The sequence below is a fragment of the Lutra lutra genome, chromosome 6 (assembly GCF_902655055.1).
Source record: "Lutra lutra chromosome 6, mLutLut1.2, whole genome shotgun sequence".
Taxonomy (NCBI): domain Eukaryota; kingdom Metazoa; phylum Chordata; class Mammalia; order Carnivora; family Mustelidae; genus Lutra; species Lutra lutra.
This window is the reverse complement of record NC_062283.1, coordinates 94754276-94772783: the sequence shown is the minus strand read 5'-3', so window position 1 is coordinate 94772783 and position 18508 is coordinate 94754276. Positions and strand designations below refer to the sequence as shown.

General features: G+C 41.3%; 1 protein-coding gene across 4 annotated transcripts in view; it reads right to left on the bottom strand.

The window, feature by feature from the left end:
* Nucleotides 1–375: 375 nt before the first annotated feature.
* The window catches only part of STX11 (syntaxin 11), a 53263-nt gene continuing 35130 nt past the window's right edge, over nt 376–18508 (bottom strand). For 2 of the 4 annotated variants that reach the window (XM_047734017.1, XM_047734018.1), the window contains exon 2: nt 376–2388. In XM_047734017.1, the coding sequence (XP_047589973.1) occupies nt 1520–2383 (864 nt within the window). In that variant the 5' untranslated portion in view covers nt 2384–2388 and the 3' untranslated portion in view covers nt 376–1519. Of the gene's footprint in view, nt 2389–2556; nt 2562–14140; nt 14166–18508 lie in introns of those variants that run through there. The other 2 variants (XM_047734020.1, XM_047734021.1) reach the window with 2 other exon arrangements.

Here is an 18508-nt window from a genome sequence, read left to right as displayed (position 1 = left end):
CCATCTAGACGCTGCAGCCTTGCGCAGCTAGTAGAGGAATTTTTTTTTTAATTTAAATTCTATTATTATTTTTTTAAACATATATTTTTATCCCCAGGGCTACAGGTCTGTGAATCACCAGGTTTACACATTTCACAGCACTCACCATAGCACATACCCTCCCCAATGTCCATAACCCCACCCCCCCTCTCCCAACCCCTCTCCCCCCATCAACCCTCAGTTTATTTTGTGAGATTAAGAGTCACTTATGGTTTGTCTCCCTCCCAATCCCATCTTGTTTCATTTACTCTTCTCCTAGTAGAGGAATTTTTAAGAATAATAACTGAAAAAGCAAACTAAGACTTAAGTGATCAAGATAGAAATACACAAAGGGGATATTATAATGTAATGTTTATTAAGCTAAATTGAGAAACATGATTATTTTATTTTAAGTTACTCCCTTTCAGTACATGAAAGAAATGGTCCACAGTAAAACAAAAGAAGTATTTACAAAGACATTATTTTATCATCTCCAGTTCTGTATGCATTTTAGCCTTTGACATCTGTCTCTACCACCACAACCAACACAGAGTGGTTCAAAATAGAATTGTGACTATGCAGATGGGAGCAAGATAAACTCAAAACAAGCAAACCAACACCAATGACCAGTACAAGTCTTGCTCTTGGTATTTATAGACCATATTTACAAAAGTCAAGTTAAACCAATTGGTCCTTCTGTACATGTGTTAATATTAGTACTTTACAGTTACATATTTATGTGCATTTGTATTATCAAGTAAAAAGATAAATTTTAAATTATTTATGAAAAATATATAAAATATGACGGGTAACATACTTCAATTTGAGTGTGTGTTCAAAACTCAGTGCTTAAAAATATTTGGAAAAAATCCAAAATACATTCTGATGGGAAATACTAAAAGTGAGAGAGATAAGGAAATAATGTGTTAAATGTGGTAAGTAGGGGAGGTGGGCAGAAAGAAGGTATGCATCAAGGCAGGAATCACACAGGATAAGCCAGATGAAGAATCAGAAATGAAAGACGGACAGTTTTCCCCCAGATCCAGGTCATGTGAAATTGAACAGAACCAAGGGACTTTCAGGATAAGGTGAAGGAATTTGAGCCTTGATAACGAGCTCATACTATCAGCCGATGCAGAACTGACTTCCCCCGAGAGTTTCATTAGGAAGCATGCCATGGACATTCACGGTACAGTAAGCTACAGCGTCAGTTCTTTATCCGGCTTCCGTGGAGAGGGAAAGGGGGCCACGTGCCGGATGATGACCTCACACAACTTCAGTGGGTGTCTGTCCTTACTGAAGAAACACCAGACAGCATCAGCCCCTTCCCAAACACAAGATGGGTTGGGAATTCTCGCCCCTCAAAATTCTTCTTTCTCCAAGGACCGAAGTCCATAAGGCTTGGGGCAACTCACCCCTGCGTGGAGGAGCCCCAGATCTTCCCCGGGGTGTTTCCCGGCCATTGCTGGCAGGGGTGGGGTGAGGCGGCCGGGCCGATCCGCTAGTTGAGGCAGGGGCAGCAGAAGCAGCAGAGGGTCCGGCAGGGGTTCTTCTTCTTGTACTGCACCGCCTTGCGCACCTGCGCCTTGGCCTGACCAGTGTAGTCCAGGGTCTTCTCCACGTTGAGCTCGATGACGTTCAGGGTGTCGGCCTGCTCCTCCACCAGCACCGCCATCTGCAAGAAGAGCTCGTGCACGTCGCGGATGCGGCTCTCCAGCCGCAGCAGCTCGCGGTGGCGGCTCTCGATCTCGTTGAGGGCCGCCCGCGCGCCCTTCAGGTCGGCGAGCAAGTTCTCAGAGAATACGTCCCACTTGCCCTGCTCGAACATGTCCTCGATCTGGTCGCCCGAGACGTCCTTGCCCATGATCTCGAGCTGGCGCTGGATGCGGATCTTGCAGTTGGCGCGCTGCTTCATCTCGGCCTGGTTGTACTCGTGCATGGCGCTCTGGAAGGTGCGCGTGAGCGCGCTGTACTGCGCCCGCGAGATGCGCGCCACCGCCGAGTTGGGGCCGTGCCGGGCCTCGGCCTCCTCGCTCAGCGCCTTCATGGCGCGCAGCTTGCGGTGGATGTTCTCGCCCCGGGCCTTGATGTCCTTGGCGATGGAGTTGGTGTCGCGCTTGATGCTGCTGAGGCGCCGCATGGACGTGAGGAAGCGGGCGTTCTGCTTTCCCAGCCGCTTCACATCGGTCATCAGCAGCTGGTTTTCGTTCTGAAGGTCCTGGATGTCTCGGTACAACGACTCCAGGATGTGGTCCGTCTCGAATACGATGTCCTCGTGGGGCGAGTCAAAGTCATCGTCCCCGTCTGCGAACTGCTGGTCATAGTTCTTGGTTAACTCCACAAGTTCAGCTAGCCGGTCCTTCATTTTGCCTGCAAGTAGAGACTGGGGTTAAACTCCTTGAGCAAGTCAAATACTCGCATTGAGAGCACTGAAGCTCAAAACAAGGAAACTTCTGCCCAGTGCTGCCAGTTCTCTATGCCAGGCAGCAGGCAACACAGATACTACAGGAGCTAAATATTCTATGACATTTTGCTCACAAGGAAAGGACTAACGTGACCGAGAGCCGTGAACACAGCCGTGCTTCCTAGCCCATGAGACATCTGCAGCTCGGAACTCAGTCAGCAATGTAAAATTTCAGATTGCATGAGGAACCAATCACTTTTGCTTGCCTTATGCTTTCCAATAATCGCAAGTCAAAACAGACACAGAAAAAGGAAAAAGAAGAAGAAAATACTTGCAAGGATAAAGATTTTCAAATAAGGACAATCAATGTACTGCCAAGGCTGTAGGACCAGCTCTAAGGGCTGTGTATTTTTTGTCTGTTTCAGCAACAGCTTAGCATGCCTGGTCCCAAGATTCCTAAGAGTTCTTAAAACAGTTAACATATAAATCATTAGTTTACAATGTTTTCCCAGGGCACCTGGGTGGCTCAGCGGGTTAAGCCTCTGGCTCAGGTCATGATCTCAGGGTTCTGGGATGGAGCCCCGCATCCGGCTCTCTGCTCAGCGGGGAGCCTGCTTCTCCCTCTCTCTCTGCCTCTCTGCCTACTTGTGATCTCTCTTTGTCAAATAAAGAAATAAAATCTTTTAAAAAATGTTTTTTCTTAAAAATCTTATAAAAGTAAAACATGCTTGAAGTAAAACAACAAAACAAAGACAAAAATCTAATGAGGAAGTATAAAATTTGCTCCTCTGTTCATTATCACTGATACAGACTTCAGTTTGAATGACTGTTTGAGGGGGTGACATCTGAAAATATATTCTGATAGAAGTTACTAAAAGTGAAAGAGATAATCAAGTGTTTAATGTGATTTTAGTAAGTAGGAGAGATGGGCAGAAAGAAGATACCCACCTAGGCGGCAAACACGTAGCATAATCAGATGAAGTGTCAGAAACAAAAGATGTTCAGTTTTTCCCAAGGTCCGTAGTGTTAAGTATCATTAACAAAACTGTTTGAAAATTTTTTTCATATGGAAAATTTCAATCACACATAACCCTAGTAGCCTAGTAGTAATATAACACTTTGGTTTAACCATTACACAGTAGCAATATTTGTACTTTTGTTGTTGTTTTTATGCACATGTTGGTATTTTACTCATACCTGAATGCTAAACACTGTACTTAAGTATAAAATATTCATTTAAATGTATATGAAAGCTCTCAGATGCTGCCTTATCCCAGGTTCCCAAGAAAGCAGTCGGAAGAAAATTTTATGTGCCAACATATTACTCGTGATACAATCTCAGGGCCACCAGGGTGAGGGGGAACAGGGATGTGAGGTGGGAAAGAACAGAAACAAATACCGAGCTGGCTACAGCTTCACAAAACAACATAGCTAGTTGCTTAGTCAACTGGAAGTCTCCAGAAAGACTACATTGAGTCATGGCACCTGGAATAGTCCATGAGAAGGAGAAAAAGGGAGTCATAAATGATATAAATGAAATAAATTTGTTGGTTCCTGCCTGTCTCCTGTCTCTTCTTGGTCAATATTCAGCCAATGGACATTAAAACCCCTCTACTCCTCAGGGCTGCCACTGGGGAAACCAAGTCCTATGTCCATGACCTGGTGCTGCTGTGAAACCAGGCATGAGGGCATGTAAGCCTCTGTGGGAGCATCAGGTCACTCCCTTACACTGGAGCTGCGGTGGCTGTCATGTAGCAGATGTTACAGAGTCCTTGCCAGAGTCTGGTCCTCGGGGGAGGCTGAAATGAATGGCAGTGTTAGGGGATGAGGCGACAGAGGAAGCGGCTGGGTTCTTGGTTCTTCACTCATCGGACAGCCAAGAACTAGGGGGTAGTGGAGACTGAGCAAATCCGGGAGGAGTACAAACTGGATGTGGAACAGGCATATACACAGATGAACACAGATGTTACTTTCATATCGGAACTGTGTGTTAATGTACACATTCAGGTGTTGTCTGCAATATTTGTACTTTGAATGAATTTTTTAAACAAGTTGGCAGCTTAGCAGAATTTCCGTGTTTTCGCAAGGGTGGTTCTAATTCATTGCTACATAGCAAGGGAAAATAATGTTCTCTATGTCCACATTTTTTCCAGGGAAGTGAAAAACTTTCATTTTTAGTAGCACATGTAAATGCCAAAAAACTGAACATGTTCCCCCTGTGCACAAGATTTTGTGGCTACAAAGATTATCCTCCTACTGTGTCATTTGCAGAAAAGAAGGAAAATGTAGTAGCACTTAATGGACACTCAATCTATGAGGGATCTTGATCTCAAATTCAAAGCTTCTTTCAAGTTGAAGAAATTAATTTTATCTCACTATAGAATGCTGACGAGTTGGATTTAGTCATAATTGGGAAGTGGTGAAATATTATCCATGACCTGTCATCTGCTATCATCATTATTTACATAAATTAAGCTGAAGTTTTATTCCAAGATAATGATTTTTAATATCCTGCTTCCAAATGCCATTTCTGCTATCTGGTGACAAGAATCAAAACCGGACCTTCCCAGTGATAAGGATGTAACTCTCCTACAGGGAGAGCCGAGGGGCAGAAAAAAGACCCAGGCTGGACCAAAACTATGCCATCCCCTAGCCTGAATTTCCTGATACCCAAAATGTCCACACCTTGAACAAAACTTAAAGGCAAACCATAAATTGGGGGAAATTACAATATATATGCAGGTAGTGGGTTAACGTACTTAATACACTAAAACCTCGTGATAGAACAAAACAAAAACAAAACCACTTGCCCAAATAAAGACAATGAAAAAGCAACACATACATGAAGAAACCTAAATGCTAGAGAACGTAAGAGTAACTGATATGGACCAGGTGCTTACTGTAATACCAAGTGCTTTCTAGGCACTTGTCATGTGATACCCTCTTTAATCTTCATACGGACTCCATGAAGTAAGTATCGCCATTATCAGAGCTGGTACGCGAACACAGGGAGATAAAAGAGCTTACCCATGGTTGCCCGGAAGGGAACACTTGGGCCCCAGAGCAGCCGTACTTAACCACTACACAAAACTTCTTTGGTAAATATATAAAAGTGAGTCATGAAGGACTTCACCATTAAAAATTTAATATAAAATATATAATATAAAATTTTAAGCACTGCAATTTTTTTTCACCCACCAAGTAGCCAGGATTTAAAATAATAATAATGATGATGATGATGATGATGATGATGATAATAATAATAATGTTTGAAAATTGGTGAGGATTCTGGGAACTCTGAAAAAATGCTGGTAGGAGAGCAGAGTGATAGAATCTTTTTTAGCAATATGTATCACAAGCTTTTAAAATGTCTATTTGTTTTGCCCCTTGCACATTTATTCTAAAAATTTATGCAGGAGTGTGTGAAGCCCCTTGCTGTAAATATTTCCATCACCTTAAAAAAAAATTTCCATCACCTTGCTCTTTTTACAGAAATTCAGAAATATTTTAAGTGTGCAAAAATGAGGTATTATCTGCTAAATCAGCACAGTTTAGAAGGCTATCTGATGGTAGGAAAGTATAAATACCATCTTAGGTAGAAAAACTAGGTAAAGAGAAGGAGATGTGAAACGCTACTACACATACATCCTAGAACAAGGACGTGAACAATATACATCAAAAGGTTAATAGTTGGTTTCTTCAAATTGTAGAATTATAAATGTTTTTAATTCCTTCCATGTGCTTTTCTGTATTTTCCAAAGTTTTTATGATGCCCATGTAGATTTTATAATTAAATACAATCCCATAAAACTATAAATATTATTTGCTTAAAGGACTAATTTCTTTTTTTTAAAAATTTTTTTTTTAATTTATTTGACAGACAGAGATCACAAGTAGGCAGAGAGGCAGGGAGAGAGAGAGAGGTGGAGGCAGGCTCCCTGCGGAGCAGAGAGCCCAATGCGGGGCTCGATCCCAGGACCCTGGGATCATGACCTGAGCCGAAGGCAGAGGCTTAACCCACTGAGCCACCCAGGCGCCCCTTAAAGGACTAATTTCTTAAGGCCCTTCTTTAAGACATACGTGTTGCAATCAGTTAACAACCTTATGTGACCTGGACAAAGTACATTAGTTAGATGGTACGGAGTTGAACTGTATCCATCTGCTTAAGTTAGTATCCAGTATATTCTACTATGCAACAGGTAGATGGTACAGAGAATGGGTATATTTTGATGAACCAGGTTAAGAATAGGTGTCATCCTTGCTTCTTGGCCATGACTTAGGAGGCACTACAATGGAAGGTGATGAATGGGTTCTTAAGGTAAAGCACCACACACAACATATTAGAAATCTGTTTGCTGGTCTCCCACTAGTCCTAGACAGGTCCCATGCTCTTTATTGCTCCTCTAAAGCCACAAAAAAGCTATTTGGGGGGATCATCTCATTCATAATATGAGCAGAAAAACACATATCAATCATACAGAAAATGGCCTTGGAAGAAGTTGTTCAGAGATAATCAGTCCTTCTCAAGACCTGAAAACCATAAAGGCATGGATCCTAAATCAAGTGAAGGCCTATGCTCATCTGAAGGCTCAAGTCCATAATTAAGTGAGGAGAATGAAAGGAACAGTGTAGGGAATTAAAGATTCTCCATGGAGGTATAGACAAGAATGTGGCCTTTACTTTGCCTTCCTACCAACCTTTCTTGGCTCAACCTACCCCAGACTGAGTTGGTCCCATGGACCCAGATGGCTCCTGGTAGCCAGGGAGCAAGCATTAGGAAAACTACAACAGAAGTTCAACAAAAAGAGGAATCCATCAAAATCCTAGAGAAGAACACAGGCAGTAAACTCTGACATGAGGCATAGCAACTTCTACCAAGATATGTCTCCTGACGCAAGGGAAACAACAACAAAAATAAACTATTGGGACTTGATCAAAATAAAATGCTTCTGCTCAGAGAAGAAAACAATCAACAAAACTAAAAGGCAACCTATGGAATGAAAGAAGCTATTTGCAAATGTCATATCTGATAAAGGGTTAGTATTTAAACTCTATAATAAACTTTTTTTTAAGGTTTTATTTATCTGAGAGACAGAAAAAGAGAACGAGCATGCAGGCAGGGGTGAAGGGTGGAGGGAGAGGGAAAAAGAGCAGGAAGCCCACTGAGGAAGCAGGAAGCTCCCCACTGAGCAGGAAGCCCGATGCAGAGCTCTGCAGAGCTCTATGCAGGGCTCAGGACCCTGAGATCATGACCTGAGCCAAAATCAAGAGTCTGATGCTCAACCAACCAAGCCACCCAGGCACCCCCAAGAAACAGACTCTTAACTATAGGGAACAAACTGAGAGTTGCTGGAGGGGAGGTGGGCAGGGGGGTTGGGTTAAGTGAGTGATGGGTATAAAAGAGGACACTTGTGGGGACGCCTGGGTGGCTCAGTTGGTTAAGCAGCTGCCTTCGGCTCAGGTCATGATCCCAGCGTCCTGGGATCGAGTCCCACATCGGGCTCCTTGTTTGGCGGGGAGCCTGCTTCTCCCTCTGCCTCTGCCTGCCATTCTGTCTGCCTGTGCTCGCTCGCTCTCCTCTCTCTCTGACAAATAAATAAAATCTTAAAAAAAAAAAAAAAAGAGGACACTTGTGATGAGCCCTGGGTATTGTATGTAAGTGATGAATCACTAAATTCTACATCTGAAACTAATATTACATGTATGTTAACTGACTGAAACGTAAATAAAAAGTTGGGGAAAAAAATAACATGTAAATTTAAAAAATAGAGGAAAAAAAGTGAACCACGAAGCTGCTATTTCGAAGAATGTTGCCCAAAAGGTTAAAATGTAGTTATACCAAAATATAGAAGCAGGCCCTGAAAGAACATCAAATTAACTGACACTTCCAGTAGCCTGATTCTGTACTGTGAGATCTTTAAAAGGAAACTATGATAAATGAGAAAGAAAATGAAACAATTCTATCGACCATCCTATCTCGCTATGATAAAGAATAATGTAATACATTTTTTGTATTCATAAATTTATAAATTTATTCATAAAGTTATTCAAATAAATTGTATTCATAAAGTTGCTAAAATAAATCCTGCTTTGAGTCATGTGGAGATGAAGAATTCAACTGAAATTTTATGACCAACAACCAGAAATCTGCTTCGGTCTTGTACTTTCCTTTTCAGGCATGCATATCATGTGTCCTGAGAACAAGGTCCCACAGGGAAGGAAGGGGAAATTACATAAGCCTACTTTCATTGGGCAATTAGATTTTATGTACCAAAAAATACAGGAACAGAGAAGTGATGGTAGCTCAGGGGTTCTCAGACTTTAGGAGGCAAGAGAATCTTCTAGAAAGCTGCAAACACTACCGATGCTTGAGCCCATAGAGTTTCCAGCTCAGGACTTCTAAGATGATCCTCAGGTGATTTCAGTGCACACCCAAACTTGTGACCCATTCCATAGATAATTATCATGATACCTTCTGATTCATAAACACAATGCAGTTCTGGACAACTTACAACAGTCCTCAGGTTGAGTGATGAACAAACTTGACAGGGAAAGATTCGGAAAGACAGGAAAAGATTCAGAAGGCAGGTTTGTACATACCTCAGAAGGTCAATGAGTGGGGGTTATGATACACAAAGAACCTACATACTGGATGCTACAAAGAACCACCATGAATGTTCCTACTTGCTTGTAAGGGAACCAGTCGTAAACAGAGCACATGGCCATATCTCTGATCATACAACAGGAATTTTTGCCTACTGAGGGGAACAAGAACAAAACTGTTCATGCATTGTTACGGGCTGAATTATATCACCCACCCAAATTCATGTATTGAAGCCGTAACCCCAGCACCTCAGAATGCGAATGTATTTGGAGATAAGGTCTTTAAAGAAGGAACTAATTTAGAAGGAGTTCTTTAGGGGCGCCTGGGTGGCTCAGTGGGTTAAAGCCTCTACCTTTGGCTCAGGTCATGATCGCATTGCTGCTCAGCAGGGAACCTGCTTCCTCCTCTCTCTCTGCCTGCCTCTCTGCCTACTTGTGATCTCTCTCTGTCAAGTAAATAAAAAAAATTTTTTAAAAGGAGGTCTTTATGTAATCTATATATTATTATACATTAAGCAATACATACACTAAGTAAATTTTGCCTATTTCCAGAAAACAAAACCTTTCCTTTTTTCACAGCAATGTGTTGAAGTATTCTTTACAAGTAGTGAGAAACTTCAGACTTGGAGATACACAGTTCAATGCAAGGCAATGTGCCAATCATGTGAGGTTTATTACCAAAATCAGCTTGTAGATTACAGGAGGGGAACAAATTCAAAAGGATGGAAGGAGCTTCCTTTCTGTACTTAAGACAAAGAAATGTCTTTAGAGACTTTATTCCTCTTTATTTGAGTTCAGATAGTTTAGGATTCTTGTTTCAATGAGAACTAAAAAAAGAACATATTTAGAGAGAGAGGGAGACATACACATGCACACATAGGCTTTGTATAACATTATCAACTATTAAGGAAACTAAAAATATCCTGCCCCATGATAGACAGTTCCAAATAAGGACTTTTGAGTAATTACTCCCTTACTTCAATAATGAAGTGTCCATTTTCAGGTCATATAATCTGTATGTCCTAGGTCCTGATTTTATAACCATATATTAAGTCTTATAAACATAAAATGATGATTACAAATCAGAATGTGTCTTTATGTCTAAATCCACCACTAGTCCATATGGCATCTTAATGAGCCTGTGTGTAGGGACCATATGACATTATGGTGAATGCTAGAAAGGTGCCCCTTTCTCTGAGTGATACAGCCCTGCACCAGGGCACAGCGTCTGGCAAACTGGGCACGGGATGGACTTCCAGTCTCTCTCATCTTTGTGGTGTCTTGTACTGGGCCCAGTCTGCACAGCCCTGTGTGGTTGCCCTTCTTGACCCTCCTGCCCAGTCGGTGGGGCCAGGAAGTCCCATAGGTCCTATGCTGTGGTAAGTCAGCAGTTACTTTCCAGGACACAACACAGGAGCATAACGCTTAGCAGGCGACAAGTGTACTGTCCCAAACAGGTTGATTCAGATTCACAAACAATTTCACTCAAATGAGTAAAACCTGGCATTCGGCTCTATGTCTTGATTTAAAAAATAACACATCTAAGAGGTAAAAATCCTTCTTTGAACTTCTGAAAATTACAGGCTAAAATAGGAGTTCCTAAAAAGACTTATCTTCTTACTACTGCAAAGGTTAATTTAAAAGATCCGAAACAGAAGCTGTGTTGGATCCAAAGTACACTGGCAAGAACACATTTAGTGGTTTAATTTTTTGCAGTTCACTCAAAGCGTAACATGAGAGTCTGAGGAGTGTTATTTGAGATGGATTCTAATCATAAAAGTCTGAAGCTAGAAGAAATAATAATAAATGTTTCTTCCCCTCTTCACTAAAGCAAAGCCAAGAGTCTTTCCAAAGCATTTTTGGGGAATCTAATTTAAAAGGGCAAATAGTCTCCACTTTTTAATCACTCTCTCTCTCTCTATGTGTGTGTATATATACACACATTTATACATATATATAAATAATATATAAAATAGGGTGCCTGGATGGCTCAGTTGGCTAAGCAACTGCCTTCAGCTCAGGTCGTGATCCCAGAGTACAGGGATCGAGTCCTGCATTGGGATCCCAGTTCCACACGAGTCTGCTTCTCCCTCTGACCTTCTCCTCTCTCATACTCTCACTGTCTCTCTCTCAAATAAATAAATAAAATCTTTTAGAAAATAATATATAAAAATATATGACATGTTTTTATTTTGTTATATATTATATATAAAATTACATATTTTATATATGTAAATATATATAACATATAAAAATAAATACATATAAACATATATTTATATATAAAATACATATGTAACATATATTGGAACATTATTCAGCTATCAAAAAGGATGAAATCTTGCCATTTGTAACAATACAGATGGAACTAGAGTGTATTATGTATTAACCAAAATAAGTCTGTCAGAGAAAGACAAATACCATATGACTTCACTCATATGTGGAATTTAAGAAACAAAACAGATAAACATATGGGGGTGGAGAGAGAAAGGGAACCAAATCATAAGAGACTCTAAAAGAGAGAAAACAAACTGAGGGCTGATGGAGGGAGGTGTGTGGGGGATGGACTAGATGGGTGATGGGCATTCAGGAGGGCACTTATGATGAGCACTGGGTATTGTATGTAAGCAATGAGTTGCTGAATTCTACTCCTGAAATCAATATTGCACTGCATGCTTACTAACTAGAATTTTTAAAAAATTCAAAAAGAAAAAGAAAGAAAGACATCTTTAATCTTCTAGGAAATAATCCCTGTCTGAGTGCATTTGAGCTGCTATAACATACCACAAGCAGGTATAAACAGCAGAAAGTTATTTCTTATAGCTCTGGAGGCTGGAAGTCTGAGATCAGGGTGCCAGCATGGTTGGGTTCTGTGTCTGGTGGTGGCTAGCTTCCCAGTTTATGAATGGTTGTCTTCTCCCTGTATCCTCACAATGCAGTAGGAACAAGCATGCTCTCTGGGACCTCCTTTATAAAGGCACCATCCCATTCATGAGCGTCCACCCTCATGACTTAACTGCTTTCCAAAGACCTATTGGGGGTTAGGATTTCAACATGTGAATTTTGACGAACCCAAGCATTCAGACCATACTCTTCCCCAATTGAGTTTTATATCTGCAACAATTATTAGCATCTAATAACTCAGGTCTGAATGAACACATGAAAACCTTGGCACCATTAGAACAATTACCTTCTATTTCATAATAATTTCCTCACTTCAGAGTTTCCCCTGCATTCCCCACTACAATGCTTTCATTATTAGAAGCTCTGTTACTCTATCAGACAGGAGGATTAACTCATTACAACTTGCCAAAAGTCCACAGAATTAATGTTCACAGATAATTCTCTTATAAAAAAGAGTCACTGTAGTTAGAATTGACCCAACTGTTGAAATGACCAAGCACTGATTCTTGGGAATAGAAATTTTACAGTCGGGAGCAGAGAAGAGGTAACAGAGGAAAGGCTAATGAATGAGCTTGGTAAGGGAGAGAGTAAAGACAATAGAGTTCCAGGGTCAAGGTCTGATCATCTGTACAAGTTTTTCCACTCTTATCTGTATGTGGATTTACAAACAAAACCAGTTGCTGTATTCTACATCTGATTTGGGTTTCCCTTGAATGTGAAACAAACATTTCACATGACTGGAAAATATAGAAGAAATCTTTGTAGAAAAAAAAAAAAAACATCGTGGGGAATAAATGTTCAACGCAATATGACTTCGATTAAACTTTCATATTTTACATGTATCCCACAGGGTAGTTTCTTAAAAAGGGGAAATCAATAGAGTAATCAATAGAGTTTTCAAGAATCATTAATGACCTTTTCTTTCCCAACTCATAATTAAGGACCAACCCAAGGAATCTGTAGATATTTTTTTCCTGTTCCTCTTTCTCTGAGACAAAGTCCTGTGAGCCACTGATTCTAATCCTGTTGGTTGCTTACTCCTCTTCAATTATTCAAGGAAAAAATTATTATTTCTAACTGACAATTTTTACATAAATGCAGAAGAATCTGTTATCCAATGTCATCACTGCAGGTTTTTCCATGGAATTGACCTTTGCCTAACTGAATCTTCTCCCTTCAAATAGGAAAGGGGTTCACTCATTTTTGCTGGAAATCCTCTTCTAAAACGTATCGATGTACTCCATTCTTTAAAGAGAAGCCTTTACAGTTTATTGGTGACTCAGACTGTCATTATTAACATCTCTGAACTGTGTGGTGATACACTTTGTTTTCAAATGCTTCTCTTGCCTCAGGGTTAAAATTTCAAACCTTGGGCGCCTGGGTGGCTCAGTGGGTTAAGCCGCTGCCTTCGGCTCAGGTCATGATCTCGGGGTCCTGGGATCAAGTCCCGCATCGGGCTCTCTGCTCAGCAGGGAGCCTGCTTCCCTTCCTCTCTCTCTGCCTGCCTCTCTGCCTACTTGTGATCTCTCTCTGTCAAATAAATTAAAAAAAAAAAAATCTTTAAAAAAAAAAAATTTCAAACCTTACCTCAGTTATTCCCAGCTACGGATATTCCTCTCATTCTCTTCACAGGTTGCAGCAGAAATTAGTAAGAAATTAGATAAAAGCCAAGAATTTAATCATGGTAAACTGCATGTTGATCAACAACCCTCTGTAATAAAACCTACTAAGTAAAGCAGGGAAGGAAAAACTGATGTCGGTGACAAACCGAGTGTCTGATTTAAGCCAGTCCCTGTACCAGACAACTGATTGATACACAATCCATCAATAACCTTTATAATAACTTCGTGAGACAAAATTTTCAATTGACTAATAATTGGATCCCAGAAAATTTAAGTTCTGTATCCAATCCATTCCATTAGTAAGTAAGAAGGCTGGGATCTAAGCCCACATCTGTCCAGATCCTATGTTCATGTTCTGTCCACTCAATCCTGCGCTGAAGCTGTGTGAAGACTTGAGGGTGTGTGGTGTACGCATTGCTAAGAAGAAACATTTGTTACCACTCTGACATTTCCCTCCCTGTCGACCTCTCTCCCCACTTCCTCCTGCCAAAGAGCACAGAGTTGCTTACTTGATTGGTGAATCTACAAGGAGAAACTGCCCATGATAGCCCAGCCTCTTCTTTCCTCTTCCTTTTGAAAGGTGGCTTACCCCTGAGAACCCATGTTCTCCTCCGCTGTGCTCCTGGGTGGGAGTGGAGAGGTCAGCTGATGGGGAGGGTATGTCCATCTAACTCAAGGTTCAGGGACATAAAGCACAGTTCCCCATCAATGAAGCCACTTCCTTCAACCTTGTCTTTATTGGTGACAAAGGTAACGGTTTGGCCTCTATTTTTTCCTTCTATTTCAATGGGAATAGAAATCAGATGGGTAAGGGAAAGTTATTTATTGGTTCTCTTTTCAATCAACCCAATAATTACATCAGAGAAGCAGAAAGACTAGTGATTATCTTGCATCCATGCCTTAATTCTAAAGACAGAGAAAGAGAAGCTCATTATATTTAAGTACCCTACAAATAATGGTAAAGGGATGGCTATTCGAAGGGAAAAATTCTTACGGAAGAGAAATTTCCACTTATAGCAAAAAGATACTAATATATGTAAAGCATTTTCATAAACCTGGTATATATTAGAACTTTAATAGAGGAACCTCGATAAGCAACTGCTATTAATTTTACTTTTTGGCACCTCACAGTCTCCGAACTATAAAAACATCAAATTGTTAGATTATTTCCATAATGTGATGACCATCAGTTCACATCCTATTTTCTTGACCTGGCCTCCCAAGTGCCCCCATTCTTCCTCCCCAGATTTGTACATACTCTTCTGGGGAAGTTTGAAAGAAAAATTCACTACACATTCTTCGCAGTTCTTCCCCTCAAGAGGTATAGACTGTTTTCCAACTCCTTGAATTGGAGTATGGCCAGGGGACTTGCTTTGGCCAATGGGACATCACCTGATATGATGATGTGAGAAAAAAAGTGATAATGCGAGTGTCTTGGAAGGCACAACGCAGCAGAAACTAACTGATCCAGAAACTGCTGCTAGAAGTAGCATGCCGCAAAACCTGAAACATTCAGCCACGACTTTGAGACCAGAGAGCAGGTGAAAAGCAGTGAGGTAGCTAGGAGCAAAAACTGGGAAAATGGCAGGCAAAATGTGAGTGGAGGTGGAGAAAGTGATGAGGAAACTATGAAGCATTTGGAGGAAAGGGAAACCGTATTATGTAACAGCAAGACAGTGTCTTGAAAATGCCCACAGTGAAGGCTGGATCCAGCTGCGGAGGTCTCCAGGCAGAAGGCGGAAGGTGTTCGTTGAGTGCTTCTAGCTGCATATAAGGTTCTGCAAGAGAGCGGTGTGCTAAAACCTGAGTGATCTAGTTCATAAGCGTTATGCAGAGAAGATAGGGAAGAGCCAGAATGTGCAAGATTGGAAAATAGAACTGTTTACCTTCAGTTTCCTCAGTTGGAAGAAAATATTTTTATAGGAAAAAAAAATGGCCTCAGTATAAAGACCTTGGTAACATTTAATGTGGTGCCTCACAGACCTTCTCAGCAGGGCAAAAGGGGCTCTGAGACACCTAAACATGTGATCTCATGGCAGCGTGACATTTGGCCCAAAGTAGAGGTCTGTCTTGAAAAAAAATGTGGACGTGAGTTTTAGGGGCAGGGGGTCTATGGGATTCTTAGGAAATCCACAAGGTTTTAAAGAGAATTTTCCTCATAAGCACAAAGGCAAGACAGAAATTATTCAGAAGAAAAGAGGTCTCTGGGTGCCTGCTTTCCTATGAGCAGGAAGTAGGCTAAAGAAGCTATTTGGAAGTAGAAATAAGTCATTTCTTACAGGAAAAGAGGAATGTTTCAGAAGGTGGAGCCAGGAGCAGCAGAGAAATAGGAACCTGTGAACCAGTCCTGAGACGCAGAACTGGGTCCTAATCAATCACCCCCTGGCCCAGGAGCGGGGGTACCAGCAACACCGACCTGGATAGAATTGCCATGGAACCATGATGTTACTTATAACCTGTTAATGTGTTTTTATTTTAATAGGTTATGTCTTTTGGTTGTCCTTTCCCTATTTCATAATTCTATGTGTGCAAGGGGAGATAACTGTTTTGTTTTGTTTTTTTCATTGTTCTTCGTCTTAGGATCAAGAGCATCCACATGCAAAGAGCTAGGTCTGAGGAGTCCCAGAAGTGTCCAGAAGGGATACGGATCCTGGAGGAGCCTCTGGACTTAGAAGCTGATGTCATAATGAGACTCCTGGGAATCCCAGGATGGAGGGGAACATGGCAGAAATGTGAATACACTTTGCGGGAGGCAGACTATACTTAACTGCACAAAAAGGGCCACAGATTCTCAGCTGTAACTCTGAGCAAGAAGTTGTGTCAATTTCTCTCCCCTCTGAATCTGGGCGTGGCTGGGAAACTTGCTTTGACCAAGAAGACAATAGAAATCAGGATGCAAGCAGAGGCTTGAGGAGCACAGTGCATTGGGGCAAGTCCTCTCTTACTGCTGCAAACTCTGAAACCATTACGTGGAGGCTCAGGTTAAGCCTCCTGGAGGGTTAGGACCACATGGAGACAGAGGCAGCCCTCAGGTTACCCACCATTGCAGTATGACTGAGTTCAGCTGAGCCAAGTAGAAGAAACACCCAGTACTTGCTTTCCACCACATACCATTGTAGAAGCTTTACATGAATTACCTCATTTAATCCTCATACCTGTGAGAAATGAGAGTATGATTTGGGGGGGTAGTTTGTTATGCTGATAAAGCTGACTGACATTCCCCTCTTTAGGTTTCTCTGTACCCTATAGTAAGTATCCTTCTTTAAAGAGGAACTGAGGGGCGCCTGGGTGGCTCAGTGGATTAAGCCTCTGCCTTCGGCTCAGTTCATGATCTCAGGGTCCTGGGATCGAGCCCTGCATTGGGCTCTCTGCTCAGTGGAGAGCCTGCTTCCCCCTCTCTCTCTGTCTGCCTCTCTGCCTACTTGTGATTTCTGTCTGTCAAATAAATAAATAAAATCTTTAAAAAAAAAAAAAAAAGAGGAACTGAGAGAATGACACGAATCATGGATAAATCATAATTTTTAAAGTAAATGCTCAGGCATTTAGAATGAAAGTTTTTCACTTGTGATTTAAAAACACAAACATAGGGCGCCTGGGTGGCTCAGTGGGTTGGGCCTCTGCCTTCAGTTCGGGTCACGATCCCAGGGTCCTAGGATCGAGTCCCGCATTGGGCTCTCTGCTTGGCGGGGAGCCTGCTTCCCCTCTCTCTCTGCCTGCCCCTCTGCCTACTTGTGATCTCTCTCTCAAAGACAATTATCATATGATCTCACTGATATGTGGAATTTAAGAAACAAGGCAGAAGATCATAGGAAAAGAAAAGAAAAGATGAAACAAGACGAAACCAGAGAGGGAGACAAACAATAAGAGACTCTTAATTTTAGGAAACAAACTGAGGGCTGCTGGAAGGGTTGGGGGATGGGGTAACGGAGTGATGGGCATTAAGGAGGGCACGTGATGTAATGAACACTGGGTATTATGTAAGATTGGTGAATCACAGACCTGTACCCCTGAAACAAATAATACATTATATTAATTAATTGAATTTAAATTTTAAAAATAAATTAAAAATTTTAAAAAATAAAGTAATAAAACTGATTTTTTGGAAGGAAAGTAAACACACACACACACACACAGAAGCAGTATGTACCAAAAGACTGTCGTAATGCTGCAGGTCACCTACTTGATGATCACGGCTCCCTTACATACTTGGATTTTAATGCAGTGTGCATTTATAATATCTCGTTTATATTGTATGCAAACATTAATATAAAGCATACACAAAAAAGGAGTATGTGTTTTTTAGCATGTCTGAGGACAGCCTTCCTTTCCTTTTGAAGATTGTGGTCATAATCAGAGTAAAGAGAGGAAAAAAAAAAAAAAAGATGCTAAAAAAAGATTATCTCACACACAAGCAGCCTCCACAAGAAAGGCCAGAAACTGTTTAGTAATGCAGCGTGCTAAGTAAGAGTTCTTGAGTGGTGGGGACAGGACAGCACAAAGACACAGCACTTTTAACCATGGTTGAGTTTCAGTCTGACAAGAGGTTCTGAGAACTTGAAGAGCCAGTTTTGAAATGGAGGTGGACGGTTTTAAGTGTATCATAAGTCTGTCATTCAGATCGCCAAGATAAAGAACACTGGGCAGACAAAATGCAACTTCCAAACATGACTCCACTGCCATATTCCACACCTTCCTCTGTCATCCAGGACTGGGCCGGAGATGTTTCCTGCTATCATACTAAAAAAGCATAAAAATTAGAAGGATGTGAACTAGGTTTTGAAGAAACAGCAGAAATTGATTATGGCCCTATTAACCTCTCAGGGTGTTAAAGGCAATCAGGATACTTCTTTTCAGGGTTGTAGAATCTGCTTCAGATTCTGCATATGCTCAGGGAAATGTTAGGAGAGTGGCTAAGTTTTGGGCCAGCTCTGCCACCAATGGGTCTAGCCTGTACTGC